General features: G+C 40.3%; 1 protein-coding gene across 1 annotated transcript in view; it reads right to left on the bottom strand.

The window, feature by feature from the left end:
* Positions 1–21,968, bottom strand: part of STAB2 (stabilin 2) — a 273,355-nt gene that overhangs the window by 57,038 nt on the left and 194,349 nt on the right. The window contains exons 40-49 of the mRNA XM_075344716.1: positions 21,607–21,652; positions 18,073–18,149; positions 17,857–17,982; positions 17,625–17,698; positions 17,243–17,314; positions 12,174–12,293; positions 10,916–10,963; positions 10,487–10,570; positions 10,252–10,398; positions 4,215–4,349 (exon numbers count right to left, since the gene is read on the bottom strand). Coding sequence (XP_075200831.1) covers positions 4,215–4,349; positions 10,252–10,398; positions 10,487–10,570; positions 10,916–10,963; positions 12,174–12,293; positions 17,243–17,314; positions 17,625–17,698; positions 17,857–17,982; positions 18,073–18,149; positions 21,607–21,652 — 929 coding nt within the window. The remainder of the gene's footprint in view (positions 1–4,214; positions 4,350–10,251; positions 10,399–10,486; positions 10,571–10,915; positions 10,964–12,173; positions 12,294–17,242; positions 17,315–17,624; positions 17,699–17,856; positions 17,983–18,072; positions 18,150–21,606; positions 21,653–21,968) is intronic.

Here is a 21,968-nt window from a genome sequence, read left to right as displayed (position 1 = left end):
ACGCTAAATGGGTCAGACTATGTTGGCCCACAAGACTTTTAATGGGATCTGAGTTCTTAAGCAAATGCTTCTCACAGCCTACAGTCTGCAAGAGTCCGGTTGCATGTAGAAGAGGTCCGGCGGGGCAATGACATCACATTATTGTGCTACCTGTGCTGGAATTCAATGGAGGACTGCATTACCACTCGGCATGTTAGTGGTGTGAGGTAAGTATTACTTTATGTTTATTGTTTTCCAAGTCCTACGGGAGTACTATTATTATTATTATATGTAGGCCCAGGGGGCATTATCATTATATGGAGGCTTAGCGGGCCATTAATATTATTATTGTTATAAGGAGGCACATGGGGGTGATATTGTATGTAGGTCTAGGGGATATTATTATAAGAATACAGAGGATATTATTAATAAAAAGGAACACAGGGGAATTATTACTAAAGATGGCTATATTACTATAAAGAGTCACAAAGAGTATTGTTATTTTGAAGAAGCACACGTGCAATACTACTATGTGGAGGCAACGATATGGCATTATAATTGTGGGCACTGCTTATAGCCCTATGTGATTTGTGTCAGAGATGTCTCTGTGATACATTTTGCAATGACGAGTTATGGATGGAAGAAGTGGTCATGACAGCCTGGGCTGAATGGAAAATAAAAGGGAAAGTGAAAGAATATGATCATGACTGGTCACTGAATGGTATACACCATACATTTATTTGTATACTATGCTTATATATAACCTGTCGAGCACTAGCATAGTCTTGATACCTTCTATTACGTGGTTACTGTATGGTGGTAGTATCAGCCTTAGTACAGTATTTTTGGCTAATGATCTTTATGCTATTATCACTACTGTACATGTTGGCTATGTGGAGATATTATTTACCTCTTAATGAGCAGTATTTATGGCACTATTGTTATTTGTACAGTTAAGTTTGATAATGATCAATAGGATGGCAATATTCTGTCACTACATGGTGAGATTATGTGATCATAGTGTTGAGAAAATTGTTTATCCTTAAATAGCAGTACTGTATTATGTGTAACATTGGCCTTGTACTAAATTTTGATTTTCTCTTATTTTTAATATAGACCTTCCCATCTTGGAAAGTGGGTATGGGGAGATGCATGAGTGCATGGGTGCTTTAAAATAACAAGCTGAATTTCACTTCTAGTCCAGCAATGAAAGTAATATATGTAAATATATATATATATATATATATATATATATATATATCTATAGATATATCTATAGATATATATATATATATATATATATATATATATATATATATATATATATATATCTATAGATATATATATATATATATATATATGTATATATATATATATATTATATATATAACAAAATAAATAAAATGTGACCGTTATAAAGATACATTAAGGTTAAAATTTAGTACTAATCTCAGTGATTAAATACCAACTCTCAGTGGCAGATAAGGCTAAACCTAAGATTTGCTATGGAGCCCAAAGATTTCTGTGTTCATCTAGTGAACTAGTGATATAGCTGAAAGACTATTTTTTTGTAACAGAATACAACAGCCATCAGATGCGGCAAATCCTAGTGAATATTACATGCCAACAATATAGCACATATAGGAATATACCTATGGTATTAGAACACAGTCATGGCGAAAAGTGTTGGCGCTTGGCACTCTTGAAATTGTTCCACAAAATGAAGTATTTTTCTCCAAGAAAATTCACACGTTTTGTCATACACGTTTATTTATTTTTGTGTTTTGCATCAACATAATAATTAAAACAAAAAGGTATTTGGACATCATTTCACATAAAACTCTGAAAATGAGATGGACAAAATTGTTGGCAGCTATGCAAAATTGGGTAGACAACTTTGTATCATGCATGTGAAAACTTTGTTTTAAGCATTTGATTCAAGCATGTTTTGTGCCAAGTAACAGGTGTGGGCAATATGAAAATCATACCTGAAACCAGATAGAAAGTAGAGAAGTTGACTGAATCTTTGCATTATGTGTCATACTAAGCAGGGAGAACAGAGAAAAAGGAGAAGAGAACTGTCTGAGGACTTGAGAATGAAAATTGTTGAAAAAAAATAAACAAACAATCTCAAGGTTGCAAGTCCATCTCCAAAGATCTAGATGTTCTTTGTCCATGATGCGCAACATAATCAAGAAGTTTACATCCCATGCCACTGTAGCTAATCTCCCAAAATGTTAGTGGCAGAGAAAAATGGATGAAAGATTGCAACGCAGGATAATACAAATGGTGGATAAGCCCCAATCAAGTTCCAAAGAAAATTAAGCTGTCCTGAAGATTTAGGGTGCATCAATGTCAGCACAAACTATCTGTAGACATTTGAATGAAATGAAACGCTAAAGGAGGAGACCCAGGAGGTCCCCACTGTTGACACAGATACATAAAAAGCTAGACTGTAGTTTGACAAAATGTATGGGAGCAAGCCAAAATCCTTCTGGGAAAGCATCTTGTAGACAGATGAGACTAATGACAGATGAGACTTTTTGGTAAAGCACACCATTAAAAATGGGCTCTACAAAATTGTTGGTACCTTTCCAAAAGTGAGTAGACAACTTTGTTTGAAGCATGTGATGCCCTTTCAAAGTCACCTGTGCCAAGTAACATGTGTGGGCAATATGAAAATCATTCATGAAACCAGATAGAAAGTAGAGAAGTTGACTCAATCATTGCATTATGTGTCATACTAAGCAAGGAGAACAGAGGAAAAGGAGAAGAGAATTGTCTGAGGACTTGAGAATGAAAATTGTTGGAAAAAATAAACAATCTCAAGGTTACAAGTCCATCTCCAAAGATCTTGATGTTCTTTTGTCCATGATGCGCAACATAATCAAGAAGTTTACATCCCATGCCACTGTAGCTAATCTCTCAAAACATGAGCGGCAGAGAAAAATGGGTGAAAGATTGCAACACAGGATAGTCCAGATGGTGGATAAGCCCCATTCAAATTTCAAAGAAATTCAAGCTGTCCTGAAGATTTAGGGTGCATCAATGTCAGCGCAAACTATCTGTAGACATTTGAATGAAATTAAACACTAAGGCAGGAGACCCAGGGGGACCCCACTGCTGACACAAAGACATAAAAAGCTAGACTGTAGTTTGACAAAGCGTCTTGTGGACAAATGAGACTAATGACGAGGAGACATTTTGGTAAAGCCCACCATTCTATTCTTTACCAAAAATAGAATGAGGCCTACAAAAAAAAGAACACAGCGCCTATAGTCAAATAATCCTCTGGAAATGGGTGTCTTGACTGTATGCAAGGCATCAAAAAATCTAAAGATTAACAAATGATTTTGGGTCGTAATGTAGTGCCCAGTGTCAAAAAGCTGGGCTTGCATCCTAGGTCATGGGTCTTCCAGCAGGACAATTACCCAAATCATACCCCATCAAGCTTGTAGCTCGTTATAGGAAGGGAAGCAATTGAGTGTAGATATTTATTCCAAAGGGTGTGCAACCAAATATTAAGTTGAGGGTGCCAATAATTTTGTCAAGTCCATTCTTATAGTCTTGTGTGGAATTATGTACAATTTGTCATTTTTCTATGTTTTTTTGCGCTGCCCCAATACACACAATGAAAATAAACGTGTATAACAAAACGTGTAACTGCATTAATTTTCTGTGAGAAATACTTCATTTTCTGGAACAATTTCAAGAGTGCCAACACTTTCAGCCATGAGTGTAAATAGAAACATAGGTTCTGATTCATTAACTTTTTTTTTTTTAAGTCACTTTTCTTTTTTGTCTTGTGGTATTAGTTGCCGTTTGTGGTGCCAATTCACCAAAATGGCACACGCAATACATAAATTTGATGCAAAGGCAAAAATGGGCTTTCTTCTTGCAACTTTTTAAAATTCTTAATTGATGAATCAGTCTAAAAAAATCAAGAACTTATAGACTCCGCCAAAAAAGCAGGAAATCAAAACAAACAGGCGGGCACATGTAAAAGAGATTAAAAATAGGTGCAAATAATATAAATTGGGTGCAAATAAAAAAAATGCGCAAACCACACAAAACTAGACAAAAAATCAGGCTCAAAGGCAATGATATGTAGGAGTCTCAATGTCCAATTTACAGCAGAGACATTCTCCAAGTATTGCAGCCTCTAACACACTTATGGTTACTGAAAGTTCAGCTAGTCTTCCACATTATTTTGCGCGTACACAATCAATACTTACCAGAGTTTTATCAGATTTATCTTGCATTTTCTTAGGAACAAGTACTTTATCAATGAAGTGCACAACACCATTCGTGAGGGCTAACATTGGCTCATCTGCCATGATTTTTGCATCTTCATTTAAAACAACGGTGTTCTAAATAGAAAATGGAAAGTACCATAGAATAAATAAGGGACTCCTCCCTAATGTTCCACTATATATAGTTTAAAATAATTCTGTTTGATATCTATCCACTCAATAAACTATATAACATATTACATGTGTGCCAAACAAAAGGGGAACAATGTTTTGAACTTTTGACTTTCAGGCTCCATATCTCACCATCCACCACAGCTTTGAGCTTGATACTACCTTTATTGTATAGACAATCATCTTGGCTATGTCATATATAAATTTGACTTGCAACTCTTTAGCATATGATTAGCTATGCAAATTCTTGTCATGTCACTGCATTGTTACTGTTTTGTGTCTTAAAATCTAAATTTTAACTTTAATTATTTTGTTAGTATTTGGTAAATCCACCTTTGGCTTTCAATACTGCCTGAATCCTTCTGGGCATTGTCTCTATCAAAATCAAGCATGTTTTGACAGAAATCTAATCCTAGGTCCCTTCTACACGTTCACAATGTTGGTGCATGCTGGTCGACTCACTTGTTTATACTTGTTTTATCCGCCATGTGTTTTTTCATACATTTTTTTTAGTTTTAATGTAACCAATAAAAGTCTTTGGTTTTACTTTGGTATTCTCCTGTGGACGTTGATGCCGGACCTGCCCTTTGTTTGCTTCTTGATTGCCTCCATTGAGACTGTGCAACCACCCCAGAATCTTACTTCCAGGAAAACTGTGGTGACCTAGATTAGTATTGTTTTTTCTATTTGGCGCCATTAATTCCACAGAGCTTTACATACATTGGCAGCACTGTCCACTGGGGCTCACAATCTAAAGTCCCTATCAGTATGTCTTTGGAGTGTGGAAGGAAAGGGGAGTACTCCCACACAAACACGGGGAGAACATAAACGCTCCTTGCAGATGATGTCCTTGGTGAGATTTCAACCCAAGACCCCAGCACTGCAAGATTTCAGTGCTAGCTACTGAGCCACCATACAGCTTTTTCTTCAACTCTACCCACAAGTGTTCAATTGGGTTGAGGTCTGGGGACTGTGGAGGCCAATCCAGCAACCCTACTTCGTGGTCATTGAACCATTTCTTCACCAATCTCGACATATGCATCAGGTTGATGTCCAGCTGGAATATTATGTCGTCCTTTTCATATCCATAGTACTTGAGTATAAGAAGTAACTCGTCTTGTAGGATACTCACATATACCTCAGCATTGAGACCATCACCGATCCTAGTCAGGTATCCATCACCTTTGGCTGTGAAACAACCTCATATCGTCAGGCTTCCTCCATTGAACTTGACATTCCTTACATTTCTCAATCTGTTACCCTTTTTTTCCCTTGTTTCTTCCAGACTTATTTGCATCCATCAGAACCTAGTTTATTGACTTTCAACTCATCTCTTAAAGTCACTCATTCCAATTTTCTACTGTCCACTTTTCATATTTTTTGCAAACTCAAGCCGATGCTTAACATGATGATATTGAAGTTGAGGCTTCTTCACCTTTTTTATAGCCACTATTCGAGACTTGTGTAGCGTGCATCACACGGTGTGTGCATGGATGTCTGTGATCTCACTATTACGGAGCATACGAGCCACTTCCTCTGCCGTGTTTGTTGTGCCAGAACTCAGACCCTGTGATGAACTGACTTGTTGACGTTGATATTTTTCTCGACATCCACCTCTTGGCTTTTGAATGGATGGACAGACTTTATTTCATATTCTTCCAACTGTCATGGCACTCACATGATGCAATTTGGCAATTTTTTTGGCCGAACGACAGCTATTGATGAACTTGGATGATGTTGTTCCTCTTTTCTAGGAAAATCGTCTTCATGATTGCTACTCGATTCAAACCAGTAACTTTTGCTTGGTAATCAACCCACTAACACACTGAGATATTAGGGAATGTGATAATAAGTTGTAATTTATAGAATACAGGCAGAAAAAGATTAATCATATGCTAAATATTTGCAAGTCAAATTTATATACAGTATGAGATAGCCAAGATTGTCTATAGAATAAAGGTAGTCTCATGCTCAAAGCTATAGTAGATGTACAGTATATCATATATAGTTATTATACACCCACACACACATATATTTACAGTTAGGTCCAGAAATATTTGGACAGTGACACAATTTTCGCGAGTTGGGCTCTGCATGCCACCACATTGGATTTGAAATGAAACCTCTAAAACAGAATTCAAGTGCAGATTGTAACGTTTAATTTGAAGGTTTGAACAAAAATATCTGATCGAAATTGTAGGAATTGTACACATTTCTTTACAAACACTCCACATTTTAGGAGGTCAAAAGTAATTGGACAAATAAACCAAACCCAAACAAAATATTTTTATTTTCAATATTTTGTTGCGAATCCTTTGGAGGCAATCACTGCCTTAAGTCTGGAACCCATGGACATCACCAAACGCTGGGTTTCCTCCTTCTTAATGCTTTGCCAGGCCTTTACAGCCGCAGCCTTCAGGTCTTGCTTGTTTGTGGGTCTTTCAGTCTTAAGTCTGGATTTGAGCAAGTGAAATGCATGCTCAATTGGGTTAAGATCTGGTGATTGACTTGGCCATTGCAGAAGGTTCCACTTTTTTGCACTCATGAACTCCTGAGTAGCTTTGGCTGTATGCTTGGGGTCATTGTCCATCTGTACTATGAAGCGCCGTCCGATCAACTTTGCGGCATTTGGCTGAATCTGGGCTGAAAGTATATCCCGGTACACTTCAGAATTCATCCGGCTACTCTTGTCTGCTGTTATGTCATCAATAAACACAAGTGACCCAGTGCCATTGAAAGCCATGCATGCCCATGCCATCACGTTGCCTCCACCATGTTTTACAGAGGATGTGGTGTGCCTTGGATCATGTGCCGTTCCCTTTCTTCTCCAAACTTTTTTCTTCTCATCATTCTGGTACAGGTTGATCTTTGTCTCATCTGTCCATAGAATACTTTTCCAGAACTGAGCTGGCTTCATGAGGTGTTTTTCAGCAAATTTAACTCTGGCCTGTCTATTTTTGGAATTGATGAATGGTTTGCATCTAGATGTGAACCCTTTGTATTTACTTTCATGGAGTCTTCTCTTTACTGTTGACTTAGAGACAGATACACCTACTTCACTGAGAGTGTTCTGGACTTCAGTTGATGTTTTGAACGGGTTCTTCTTCACCAAAGAAAGTATGCGGCGATCATCCACCACTGTTGTCATCCGTGGACGCCCAGGCCTTTTTGAGTTCCCAAGCTCACCAGTCAATTCCTTTTTTCTCAGAATGTACCCGACTGTTGATTTTGCTACTCCAAGCATGTCTGCTATCTCTCTGATGGATTTTTTCTTTTTTTTCAGCCTCAGGATGTTCTGCTTCACCTCAATTGAGAGTTCCTTAGACCGCATGTTGTCTGGTCACAGCAACAGCTTCCAAATGCAAAACCACACACCTGTAATCAACCCCAGACCTTTTAACTACTTCATTGATTACAGGTTAACGAGGGAGACGCCTTCAGAGTTAATTGCAGTCCTTAGAGTCCCTTGTCCAATTACTTTTGGTCCCTTGAAAAAGAGGAGGCTATGCATTACAGAGCTATGATTCCTAAACCATTTCTCCGATTTGGATGGGAAAACTCTCATATTGCAGCTGGGAGTGTGCACTTTCAGCCCATATTATATATATAATTGTATTTCTGAACATGTTTTTGTAAACAGCTAAAATAACAAAACTTGTGTCACTGTCCAAATATTTCTGGACCTAACTGTATATATATATATATATATATAGTGCTATATAAATGAATAAAATGATTAATTATTATTATATACATATATATGTTTATATACAGTATATTTATTCATGTGCACAGTTTATATCTATACACAGTGGGTGAAATGAGTATTCAGCATGTCACAAATTTTCTTAGTGAATATATTTTTAAAGGTACTATTGACATGAATTTCTCACCAGACGTTAGTAGCAATCCATCCAATTCCCTCAGACAAAGTGATCAAACCATAGATGTCCATGAATTTAATTATATGTAATAATGAGATATGACACAGGGAAAAATATTGAATACTCTTATCGAAATTAATTTAATACTTGCTAGTAAGCCTTTGCTGGTGATGACATCTTCAAGGCTCCTCCTATATGGAGAAACTAGTAGCATGAATTGCTCAGGTGTGATTTTGGACCATTCTTCCACATAAATACTCTTCAAATCCTGAAGGTTCCATTTGCTCCTTCTGTAAACTCTGAGCCTTACTTTCTTCCATGAATTTTCTATTAGATTCAGGTCAGGTGATTGGCCATTCAAGCAAATTTATTTTCTTTCTGTGAAACCAATTGATGGTTTCTTGGCTCTGTGTTTGGGATCATTGTCCTGATAAAATCTCCATTCTAATTTTATCTTCATTCATCTTTAACATTTTGGTCGATGGCACCAGATTTTATCAAGACTATCTTGGTACATTTGTCCATGCCTCACACCATGATGTTCCACTTCCAAACTTGTTAGTATGTTGTTGTTGGGGTGCTTTGCCTTTTTGCCTTTAAACAAAATGTGTATTATGGCATCCAAAGAGTTCAGTTGTGGCCTCATTTAACCATACTATATTTTCCCAGTATTTCTCAGGCTTGTCTAAATGTTGTTGAGCAAACTTTAAACATGCTTGAACATGTTTTTGTTCAGCAATGGAGTTTTGTGTGGCAAGTGTGCATACAGGCCATGGAGGTTGAGTGCATTGCTTGTTTTATTTGAAACAATTGTACCTGCTGATTGCAGGTCTTTCTGTACATCTCTATAGGTGATTCTTGGCTCTTGTACAACTCTTTTCACAATTCTTTTCACTCTTCTATCTGAAATCTTGAAGGGAGCACCGGGTCGCGGCTGGTTAATGGTGAAATGATGTTTCGACTTCTGGATTAGGACCCCAACAGTGCTCACTGCAACCTTCAGTAGCTTAGAAATTCTTCTGCAACCAATGCCATCATTTTTCAACAATAAGGTGGCGAAAGTCTTGAGACAGCTCACTGGTTTTACCCATAATAAGGTGTTTGTTGTGTGGCACTGTGGTAATGAGACATATTTTTATAGGCAAGCAGTTGAACTAGCTGATATTATTTTTGCCCTAAATGGCAGGATTGTTTTGTAATTACTGATAGATTTCAGCTGGTGTCATGACTTTTCATGGCTCTTTTCACCTCTCCTTCATGTGTTGAATACTTCCTCCCCGTGTCATTTCTCATTATTACGCAGCACTAAAAATATGGATATCCATATCCTCTCACTATGTATATGGGGAAATGTATTTAGATACTTCTCGATAGTTGAATTTCATTTTTTCATTCAGTCCCATTACCACATGTGTATAAAATCCTATCTTTTCCCATGCAGTCTGCCATTACAAACATGTTACTGAGTTCACTAAAATCTAAAATCGATCATGGCAAGGCACTTTTAAAAGGATGCCACCATTGTAATAAGTCAATCTGTGAAATTTTTTCTCCCCTCCTAAATTTTCCATGATCAAATACTGAGCAGTATTATTGAAAAAAGGAAGTGTTTAGGAAAGACAGTGGCAGACCACGTTTTTTAAGTCCTTCTACAATTGTTGTCCCATGCCGCCGAAATCAGCTGATATGAGTGATATTTATTTAATCTGTATGTCCACAATTTTCAATAGCCTCTACAAATTGTATCCTAAACTATGGGATATGATTGACTACTATTATTTCCACTTAACAAGTTTATCTGTTGTCTGTAGCTAGGCCTTTGGCTGCCAAAGTACAATATTTTGTGCTTTCTTTCTCTCTGGCAATTTGTTCTAGAACCAGTACCTGTCTAGAAACAGTAGCATCGATACAATTACCATGTTAGTACAGATAATAATCTATTCTGAAAAGATTGCTAACAGTACCTGTGAGGATAATATCTTCACTGTATCCCCTTGTAGTGAGGTCAATGTTGACATTGATAAGAGGTCATCTGTTGTGAGTTGTGTGCAGGTCACAATGTGATACAAGAGAACCTGCTCCATCATCCCTTTAAGGGTCCATTCCTTAGCCTGTATAAAAGAGCAATATGTGTACATATGAGTGTAAGAGAATAAAAAAATGGAAAAACAAAACTAAACATAATTTTACTTTTCTTACCCGAGGGTCATTTTTCAGAGCATCATTGCTTGGCACAAAAACTGTAAATGGGCCAGACCCAGACAGCCCATCAATGAGATTTGACTGTAAAAAGACATAACAAAATGTGATGAATGATATTATAATGAAAGCTCAGTTATTAAGAGGCTAATGTTAGTATCGGCAGACATTGTAATATAAAAGTATGATATGTTATTTAAGCCAAACGTTTTCTGGAACACTTCAGCCTACCTACAAATGTAGTATCATATGTGTAAAACATTGCTTTTTTGCTATCAAATAACTCCTTTAAATGTAGCAACTTTTTATTTTACCATCAGAATATCAGGAAAAGAATGAAAAGTCACATTTATTAATGAAATAAAAACTTAATTTTATTTATAAATACTTTTAAAACTTGTACCAATATTTTTTGTTAAAATGTATTACCTGCAATAGATAAAAGAAGTTTGATGTCTTTGTGTTTTTTCGTAATTCCTAAGCAGATAAAAAAGGGAAAATGAATGAACATTTACCGTGATACTTTTTACAGGGAATATTGTTTGATGATACCCAAAGCTTGCGCCTCTAAGGCTACTTTCACATTTCCGTCATTTTCCCTCAGTCACAATCCGTCGTTTTGAGAAAAAACTGAATTCTGCAAAATAATTTGCAGGATTCTGTTTTTTCCCATAGACTTATCCGTATCAACGGCTGATTGCGACTTATGGCCTTGAGCTGCATCCGTCGCGCGACTGATCAGTCGTGGAATGACTAACCATCGGGCGGAAGCCATGCACAATGCAACGTTTTTTTCCGAGCGTCAAAATGACGCACTGCGCAGGATTCCGTCGCAATCCGTCAAGAGGTCTAATGGTTGTCTATGGTTCAGGATTACGCTGTAATCCATCGCACGACGGAATCCAGTGCTGGATTCTATCATTTTCTACTGAGCATGCCCAGTATTTTCACTATCACATTGCAAGGCTCCAAAGCTGGTATGACAGGTCCGTTTTTTTTATAGGGATCCGTCGCATCAGTTGTACCACAATCCGTGATTGATCCGTCGCATCAGTTACAAAATGGAATGTGACTGATGGAAAAAAACTGATGTGTGAAAATAGCCTTACTGAGTGTATTTAAGGGAAGTCCTCACTGGATTTCAACATCTACAGTGTCATAAGTCAAATTTAAAAAAAAAAATCAGCAGGTTTTTGTTATGCAATCTGAGGACAGCATGAGTTAGGGGCTGAGACACTAATTTCAGGGATGTGTCACTTATTAGGCTGTGTGCTGTTATTTCCATCAGCATGAGATTATCACTACTAGACTAGTGCCTGCATGCATCCTAGTACAACCACGCCCACAGCAGTAATTAGCAGGTCACTGTCAATAAACAAATGTACACTTAGAGCTGTGGTGTGGGTGGAGTTAGCTTTCTGAGCTCTGTTACATGCTACATTTGAAAGCTCAGATTATGTTACAACTGCTGCACCCAGTAAACTAAGTGATACATCACTGGAATCAGGGTCTCTTTTTATACATTATGTCGCTCTCAGATGAGGTAGCAAAAACCTGTTGCCAGATTCCCTTTATAGGCAGAGCTTTTTATTTAAAGAGCCTCTAAATGTGCCTTAGATGTCTGCATACCCCTTTTTTCCCCACAGTGTTTTTCGATCAAGTAAGATAAATTGTTTTATAATGGTACCTCATAAATGTTGCCTCTACAAATGACTCCATCTCCAATATAACTAGACTTGCATGCACAGGTTCGTTCTGCTGGTCCAGTATGATTGCATGTTGCATATTCACTACATCCACCATTTTTCTGAAAAACACAGTAGTGATTATTACATATTAGAAATTGAATACATTTGTTTCTGAAACAGAAAGGACCGTAACGGTACATCCTAAGGCACATAGTTCTAATCACCGACAGCTGCTGCGGGCAGCCGGCTGTGTTTGCTGCACATGTCAGCTGATTTAAATAGCTTACCTGTGTGCCTCACAGGCACGGGTGGATCCGCGATCCACTCGCGCCTGTTAACCCCTTAAATCACAATGTCAAAATGTGACAGAGCGATTTAAATCTTTACTTACCCGGCCCCATCGGCGACGTTGTGACATGATCACTGTGAGCCGATGGTTGCCATGGTAGCACAGGGTTATATGATGACTCCTGTAGCTATCATGAGTCACTTCCTGTCTCACCTGGCCGAGTGCTGCCAGTAACAAGAGGTGAGTATTTCTGGTGATCTCAGCTCTGTAGCTGTGATCAACAGAAATGAACAAGCAATCAGACTGCTGATCCTTATAGTCCCCTAGGGGTCTTGTAAAGAGGTGAAGGGGTAAAAATGCATTTTTTTCCATATTTTACATGCTCTCCTAAGAAGCCGGCCGGGAATAAAAATGCCACCAAAAACGTTAAACATGACGCGACCACGGGGTCCGAAGGGTTACTCGTCACCGGGCCGGTGTAAAAGGGGTTTGGGATGTCACAGCGGCTAGGCCCAGTTCCGTGACCCCAGAGGTGTCAAAAAATGGCAGATAATGATGGGGATAGTAGTTATTTGTGATGCCACCTGTGGTGTGTGGCTAAAATAGGAGCCACCGCTGCAAGAGGTTTAATAATAATAATAATAATAATAATAATAAATCTTTATTTCTATAGCGCCAACATATTCCGCAGCGCTTTACAATTCAGGAGATCTTATACAAACAAATGACATTTATAGAAAATACAATGATTAGAGTAAGAAAAAAAAAAAGAGAGACAACCCTGCTCGTGAGAGCTTACAATCTACAATGAGATGGGGGGTGGAAACAAGGTGCAAGTGCTTATTTTTAATGACAATCCCGAAATGGGGGATAGATAAGGGATGCCTTAACCAGTTGGCCAGAACCTTGAGATGCATTTGGGTGCAGTGGAGTTTGATGTGGAGTTATGCAAATTAAATTCGGCTAGGGAGTGTGATAGACCACCCTAAAAAGATGTGTTTTTAGGGAGTGTCTGAAGCTGAGTAAGTTGTGATTCATCCTAGCTTCTTGGGGTAGAGCATTCCAGAGGATTGGTTTCTTCTGGGGGAAGATGGTAGTGCAGCTAAGTTGGTACAGCTCTCCACAGGCAGAGTTCAGGCCCTCAGGGAGGTTGGGAGCAGTAGTCCCCTGCTGCTGTGCAGATAAGGCGCAGGAAGGATTGGACAACACAGGGGTTGCAGTTAAAGTTCTTTACTCACTGAGATGTCACCGCCTTTGGATTGCCGGACTCTGCCGATCCCAGATAGTACAGAGGTCAGAACCGGTGTTTCTTCCTGTGAGTCCTTCCTCCCTGCGCTGTGTTGTGTGAATCTCTGTGGCCTGAAGCCACGCGGGGACCTGAGTCTTAGAATGTACCCCGTTTCTGTCCCGTATGGGAGGCAGCGCGAGTCCGTTACTGGTGCCGCTCTGTTGTCATGATTCTTGGCTCTATATGCTGCTGTGCCCTGGGTGCTTTGTGTGGGCCAGAAGACTTGCAATCCTCTCCCCAGTGGATTCTGCTAGTGGGACGTGCAGTGCCCACCAGCCTAGGGCTCCACACCCTGTTCTGTGCGCTCGGTCCTGAGGGAATTATGGCGCAGTTCTCCCCTCAGTGACCGTGTTGTCTCTACGTCTCACTTGTTCTTTGTCTGTCTTCCATTCTCTGTGTGTGTGTCTGTCGCCTTTCTCCCCCTTATGTACTCACTCCTGGTCCTGGGACTAATTCCTCCAGCCTCCCATCCCCAGGACCCCTCTCCTGCAGCTCTGCTTCGTTCTCCCTCCTCAGACTGTCTGCTCAGAAACTGTTGACTCACTACTTCCCTCTCTCTCTGACTGCTTGCTCCACCCGCTAATTATCTAGCTCACCTCCAACCTGGCTGTGTGTTGTGGATTGTGATGGTTACCGGCAATGACCTCTTCCTGACCTGGGATGAATACGGCACCTCAGCTGAGGCGCAGTGCCCTGTGGCGACTGAAGCCTCAGGGGTGCCACAGACGCACTGTAAGTATTAGAGTTCATGAAATTATATTCAATTTGTTGAAGTCTTTTATGTACAAAAAAGTGGTGGAAAAAACTCCACATGTGAACATGGTCATAGGGATTTCAGCTCTGTAGTCGGCAGTCCTGTGAAAGCAGTTGTGAGCAGTAATACACACTGTAAGGGTAAGTTCACACAGTGCGTTTTTCGCGGCGTTTTTGCGCGTTTTTCGGGTGCGTTTTTGCTCAGAAAACTGCATGACTTTGCTTCCCCAGCAAAGTCTATGAGTTTTCATTTTTGCTGTCTGCACACAGTTTTTTTTTTAGCTGCGTTTATGTGGTGCCCAAAAAAACGCAGCATGTTAATTATTTCCGCGTTTTCACCGCGTTTTTCATCCATTGAATGCAATGGGATGTTGAAAAACGCAATGAGAAACGCAAATTGCAAATATAGCTGCGTTTTAGTGCGTTTTTATGACTAAAAACGCAGCTATAAACGCAAGGGGTGGGTACTATAGTGACATGTACAGGAAGAGGATTCCTTCTGTCAGTAAACACAGAAGCGTGAATCCTCCCGGGACCGCCACCGCTGCTTCCATTTCCCGCCCTGTGCCATGTCAGCTCCCGTGCGGCGCCATGTACGGGCGGGAGATGGAAGCGGCTGATAAATCAAAAGTGAACAGTAGAAAAATGTCATGCTCACCTGTCTGCAGACTCCCGGTGCCATGTCCGCTCCCAGATTCTCTCCCGATACCGTCACCCCCACTCCGGCTGTGTGCCGGCTCCCAGGCATGTACGATGGCTGCAGGACCTGGCGGTGGATCACCTGATGCAGTCACCTGACGCATCTGCTGATCGTAAGTCTCGCGGGGACACCGCCGGCTTTTTACAGCTGGCCGGGCGATCAGCTGTTGCCGTCAGGAGACTTCATCAGATGATTACCGGCAGCTCCGTGTGTAGTGTTTTATCTGGGGGGGTTTTGCACCGATGCATCAGCCTAGACTGTACAGCGAGTGCCGAGTGACTGATTCCCCGGCGCTTGCAGTCAGTTCATGACAGCTGCAGACAGGCCGGGGCGATCTCCGGAGTTCAGGTGAGAGCACCGGAGATTAGCCCGGGATGCCTGCAGCTGTCATGAACTGACTGCAAGTGTCGGGGAATCAATCACTCGGCGCTCGCTGTACAGTCTCGGCTGCACGCCGGAGCTCAGGTGAGAGCTCCGGAGTGCAGTGCAGGTACCTGAATCCAGACCTGGCATTACTGGAGTTTCCTCCGGTAGCCAGTCCAACGCTGCACTGAAGTGTGGATTTTTTTTTTTTATTTGCACTGATGCATCAGCTGATTGTATAACCGGCTTTTATACAATCAGCTGCAGTGTCATGTGATTCACATCCTTGATCCTGACACATCATCTGATCTGAGCCTTGCAGCAAACCGATCAGATGATATTGGATCCGGATTGGACGGCGCGGGACCCTTGACCCAGGATTACTGCGGAGGGGGGTTCTTTATTTCAATAAAGATGGAGTCACTAATTGTGTTGTGTTTTATTTGTAATAAAAATATTTTTCTGTGTGTTGTGTTTTTTTTTTTATCTTTACTAGAAATTCATGGTGGCCATGTCTAATATTGGCGTTACACCATGAATTTCGGGCTTAGGGTCAGTTTATAATATACAGCTAGCCCTAACCCCATTATTACCCAGCGAGCCACCAGGCATCAGGGCAGCAGGAAGAGTTGGATACAACGCCAGAAGAAGGCACTTATATGAAAGCGCCATTTTCTGGGATGGCTGCGGAGTGCAATTCGCAGCGGGGGTGCCCAGAAAGCTTGGGCACCCTGAGCTGTGGATTCCAATCCCCAGCTGCCTAGTTGTACCTGGCTGGACACAAAAATTGGGCGAAGCCCACGTCATTTTTTTTAATTATTTCATGAAATTCATGAAATAATTAAAAAAAAGGGCTTCCCTATATTTTTGGTTCCCAGCCGGGTACAAATAGGCAGCTGGGGGTTGGGGGCAGCCCGTACCTGCCTGCTGTACCCGGCTAGCATACAAAAATATGGCGAAGCCCACGTTATTTTTTTGGGGGGGCAAAGAAATCCTGCATACAGTCCTGGGTGGAGAATGCTGAGCCTTGTAGTACGACAGCTGCTGTCTGCTCTCCTGCATACAGTATTGGATGGAGGATGCTGAACCTTGTAGGTCTGCTCCCCCTAACTCTCCCTCCAGCATACAGTCCTGGATGGAGGATGCTGAGCCTTGTAGTTTGACAGCTGCTGTCTGCTCTCCTGCATACACTATTTGATGGAGGATGCTGAGCCTTGTAGTTCTGCTTCCCCTGCCTCTCCCTCCAGCATACAGTCCTTGATGGAGCATGCTGAGCCTTGTAGTTGTGCAGCTGTCTGCTCTCCTACATACACTAGTGGAGAATGAAGAACATATTGAAGAAGGAAATGACATCAGACCTTTTTTCTTTTTTTTTTCTTTTCAACAATCAATAAAAAAAGCATGAAAACGCAGTGAGCAAAAACGCAGCAAAACGCGGTAAAAACGCATGTGTTTTTTGCCGCGTTTTTTTCCCGCGGGTGCATTTTTGTGCGTTTTTTGCCACAAAAAACGCACAGAAACGCAGCGTCAAAAAAACGCAGTGTGTGAACTTAGCCTAACTCAGGATCAATTCAAGATAAGTAATGTTATGTTTTTTTTTTTACAAAGATACTCAATGAGGAGAATATATTCTTTTTTTAGTTAAACACATCAATAAATGAAGTAGTATACTCACAGTTAAGCATGGGTTAATAGGACTGCACTTTTTACCATCTCCACTGTATCCTTGCAAACAATTACAGACAGACTAAACAAAGAACACAAATGTGGTGGATATTAGTTATGAACAATCAAATTGTTTTAGAGGGTAATTTCATACTTGGTGCATTTCATTTATGTTTACAGAGAAAAATCCCTCATTTCTTAAATCTTCTATAAGCAGTCACACAAGGAATCATTCAATACTACTTAACATGACAGGTTCCCTTTAAGTTGATGGGGCCAACATAGGCCGGGATCCCTGACTCTTGGTCACTGATAGCAGTGTTTATTGTATGAACATCAGGGGATCTTCTACATATTGTATCATTACTAAGTACTGCTAACCTACACTTTACCTTGTTTGGGCCAGTCTTGGTACACTCAGCAAACTGATTACAACCGCCATTGTTCACGGCACAAGGATCAATCTCTGTAACACAACACACAAGTACCATATCATAAAGCAACATTTTATTGGTATATCATATTGTATATATAAATTAACGCTTATATGTTTTTTTCTCATTTTGTAATATGTTTCCAATAAGAGCAGTTTAGTCTATTCCAATAAAGAAGAAGAATACCTACCCATACAAACAATGCCATCTCCAGTATAATCTGCATTACAAACACATATCCGATTTCCAGGAGTAGTTTTTCGACATTCTGCGTTTGCTGAACAACCTCCATTGCTGGTTGCACAGGCGTCAATAGCTAAAGTGAGTTACATAATAGATGATATTACACAAACTGACCACGGTCAATCACAACTCATGTATGGGGTATGTGAGGAATACATGTTACCTGTGCACATTGTACCATTTCCTTCAAATCCAGAGGCACATTGACAGTAAGCGGTGCCATCAGTTTTCTCAAGACAGCTGAAGAAACAGATATAAATATGAGTGCTACAGCTGATCTACCTAACCCAACTTGTTGCTGACTGCTCAACAAAGAACAAGTGTTTATATGGCAGTTTTTCAAACCACATCACGTCCAATGATTGAACATGTCAGCTAATACATGCTGCCCAAACTGTGGCTGTAGGATCAGGGCCAGGTATGTTTCACTCTGCAGTGCTGCGGCGTTTCAGAGAGAAACATACTATCAATAGCTGCCGATGGCCGAGCTACGCTGTGCACTAGTCGTACAGCTTATCCCCACCCACTGACAGTAACTGACAGGTCTCTGCCTATACGCCTGCATAGGCAGAGATCAGTCAGTCACTGTCAGTGGGTGGAGAGAAGCCATCGGGGATCCGGCTCTACGACTAGTTCACAGCGTGGCTTGGTCCCCTGCAGCATTTCAGAGAAAAATAAACTTGGCTATGATCCTACAGCCAGTGGATGATACATGCTGCCGACAGTTTGGAAAGGCTTTAAGACGATGTGCACTAGTGCCGAAAATCTAGACAATCCCTAACCGTTGGCACAGTTGCTATTATCTATAATTAACAAGGTAGGTCGCAGATGTCCTGACAAGTGTTATTTTCACATTGAAATTTAAATTATATGAAAAATTTGTGTCTTAACTTCCATTTTTGAGTTGAATGTCAGATTCAACCCAAAATGGAAAAGATGCAAGACACAAATTTTTTGGATAATTTATCTGGTAATAATAAGTTGATATTATTATTATTATTGTTATTATTATTATTATTACTACTAGTTGTAGTACCTGGTGTTGCTCGGGATAGTAACTAAGTGTCTCTCTGACTCTCTCACTCTCCCTCTGTGACTGTCTGTCTCCCTCTCTGTCTCTCTCTGTCTCTATGTATCTCTCTGTGTGTCTCTGTCCCTGTGTGTCTGTCTCTGTGTGTCTCTGCCTCTCTCTTTGTGTCTCTGTCTGTGTCTGTCTCTGTGTGTCTCTCTCTGTGTGTCTCTGACTGTGTCTTTGTCTCTGTGTATGTCTGTGTCTGTTTCTGTCTGTCTCTGTGTGTGTCTGTGTGTTTCTGTCTCTGTGTGTCTCTGTTTCTATCTGTCTCTGTGTGTATAGATAAAGTAGACAGCGTCCCATTGGGTGAAGATTCCGTCCATATTTTTAATCCATAAAGGTCATACAATACAGCACATTTTCGACAACAAAGTCTTTAATAAGACTTGAAAAAGACTTTGTTGTTGAAACGTTGCTGTATTGTATGACCTTTATTGTCTCTGTCTCTCTCTGTCTTTGTGTATCTCTGTCTCTGGGTGTCTGTCTCTGTGTGTTTCTCTCTGTGTGTCTCTGTCTCTGTGTGTGTCTGTCTCTGTGTGTCTCTGTTTGTCTCTCAGTGTCTCTGTGTGTCTCTATCTGTTTCTGAGCGTCTGTTTCTGTCTTTGTGTGTCTCTGTCTTTGTCTCTTTCTCTGTGTGTCTCTGTTTCTGAATGTGTCTGTCCCTGTGTGTTTCTGTGTGTCTATGTCTCTTTGTGTCTCTGTGTCTCTGTATGTCTCTGTCTCTGTTTCTCTGTGTGCCTCTGTCTCTGATTGACTGTCTCTGTCTTTGTGTGTCTGTCTTTGTCTCTGTCTGTGTGTCTCTGTTTCTGTGTGTCTCTGTCTCTATGTGTCTCTGTCTCTATGTGTCTCTGTTTCTATGAGTCTCTGTTTCTATGTGTCTCTGTGTAGCTCTGTCTCTGTGTGTCTGTCTCTGTGTATTTCTCTCTGTGTGTCTCTTTTTCTGTGTGTATGTCTCTGTGTGCCTCTGTGTGTCTCTGAGTGTCTGTGTGTATCTCTGAGTGTCTCTGTCTTTGTGTGTCTCTGTGTGTCTGTCTTTGTGTTTGTCTGTCTCTGGGTGTTTCTCTCTGTTTCTGTATGTGTCTGTCTCTGTTTGTCTTTGAGTGTCTCTGTCTGTTTCTGAGTGTCTCTGTGTCTGTCTTTGTCTCTGTGTGTCTCCGTCTGTGTGTCCCTGTTTGTGTGTCTCTGTCTGTGTCCCTGTCTCTGTGTGTGTCCCTGTCTCTGTGTGTGTCTGTCTCTGTCTATGTCTCTTTCTGTGTCTCTCTCTCTGTGTGTCTCTGTCTCTGTGTGTCTCTGTCTTTGTATGTGTCTGTCTCTACTGAAATCATATTACCTCACACATGAGCTTCTTATGCTAAGAATGTCCTTCGCTGCCTATAGCAACCAGTCAGAGCTCCTATTAATGACCTGTAGCTCCCAGCTCGATTGACTTTAATGTAAGCAGTTTTTTTGTTGAATAACTGTAAAGCGTGGGGTTAAATTTTCCCCTCAAAACATAGTCTATGATGTTCCCTGAATCAAATGAGATGCCTGTGCAAAATTTCGTGATTATAAATGTGACAGTGCAGATTCCTTTAGTAGACATAACACACATACACACACACACTTAGCTTTATATATTAGATTATTATTATTATTATTATTATTATATTACAATTTATTATATTAAGAAAAATATTCCTGTCCTGAAATAATCTTAAAATGTGCCTCTGTTATGTACTGTGTAATGGATGTGTACAACTGTGCAGGAACATAGTCTGAACATACCCCATCTCCTGGGAAGAAGAGAAAGCAAGAAAGTATACAGATGGGACAGAATGAGATCACAGCCATGCGGTGGCATGGTAACTCAGTGGTTAGCACTGCAGTCTTGCAGCACTGGGGTCCTGGGTTCAAATCCCACCAAGGACAACATTTGCAAGGAGTTTGTATGTTCTCAAAGTGTTTGTGGGTTTCGTCCTACACTCCAAAGGCATAATGATAGGGACCTTAGATTGTGAGCCCCACAAGGGACAGTGTGGCTGATTTATGTAAAGCACTATGAAATTAATAGCACTATATTAGTGAATAAATATTATTATTCTTTCTGTGAGGTAAAATATTTCCCTGCCTGAATTTAAAAATATTTTACCTCACAGAAAGCATCAGCTGCGATCCCATGCTGTCCTGTGTGTATACTCTCTTTTGCATCCTGCCCAGCCCAGAAGATGTGGTATGATCAGACCATATCCCTGTATGGTCAGACACGGCCATTACACAGTATATAGCAGGGACACATATATTAGATTATATCTCAGCACAGGAACAGTTTCTTTTAACACATCCATTGTGGAACATATTGAACTATCATATTGAATTTTATCTGCCATAGTTGTAAAATCTGTGTTTGTTACTGTAAACCTGATAGCTAATATTAAAAAAAAGCCCCATATTACTTCAGAAAATGTAGTTATAAGCCAATCTGTTGGGGTTTTCATGTTTTTGATGATAAAATTGCTGTAAATGTAATGATCTGTACATCAAAGGCTTCACATAATGATGTCAAGTGTATAACATTGCCCCAAATCATTAACTGCCATTCATTCAATTATTGACAAGCATTGCAGTAGGTGGGTGTGACGCACATACTTTGCACTCGTGTGGCAGATTTTATTGCATTTGTCTTCTGTGATTGCTGAAAAAATGAAAAGAGCAAGAATAAGATAATGTGTAATAAATTCATCATTAAGCACAATTGCACTTTTATCTTGTATTCATCCTAAGGCTACATGCGCACGCTGCTTTTTTTGCTGCTTTTTTGCTGCTTTTTTGGCTGCAGTTTTGGCTGCAGTTTTGGCTGCAGTTTGTGAACACGAAAAAGAAGCAGCGTGCGCATGTAGCCTTAATTTTAGCCCTGATTATAGTTTAGAAATACTCAGCATGGTGAGAATTCGGGAGTCAGATAACGGCGATAATTATGGGATACTCGTATGTAGACACACACAAAGATA

Source organism: Anomaloglossus baeobatrachus, chromosome 4 (genome assembly GCF_048569485.1).
Source record: "Anomaloglossus baeobatrachus isolate aAnoBae1 chromosome 4, aAnoBae1.hap1, whole genome shotgun sequence".
In the NCBI taxonomy this organism is placed as follows: domain Eukaryota; kingdom Metazoa; phylum Chordata; class Amphibia; order Anura; family Aromobatidae; genus Anomaloglossus; species Anomaloglossus baeobatrachus.
This window is presented reverse-complemented; position numbering and strand designations above follow the sequence as displayed.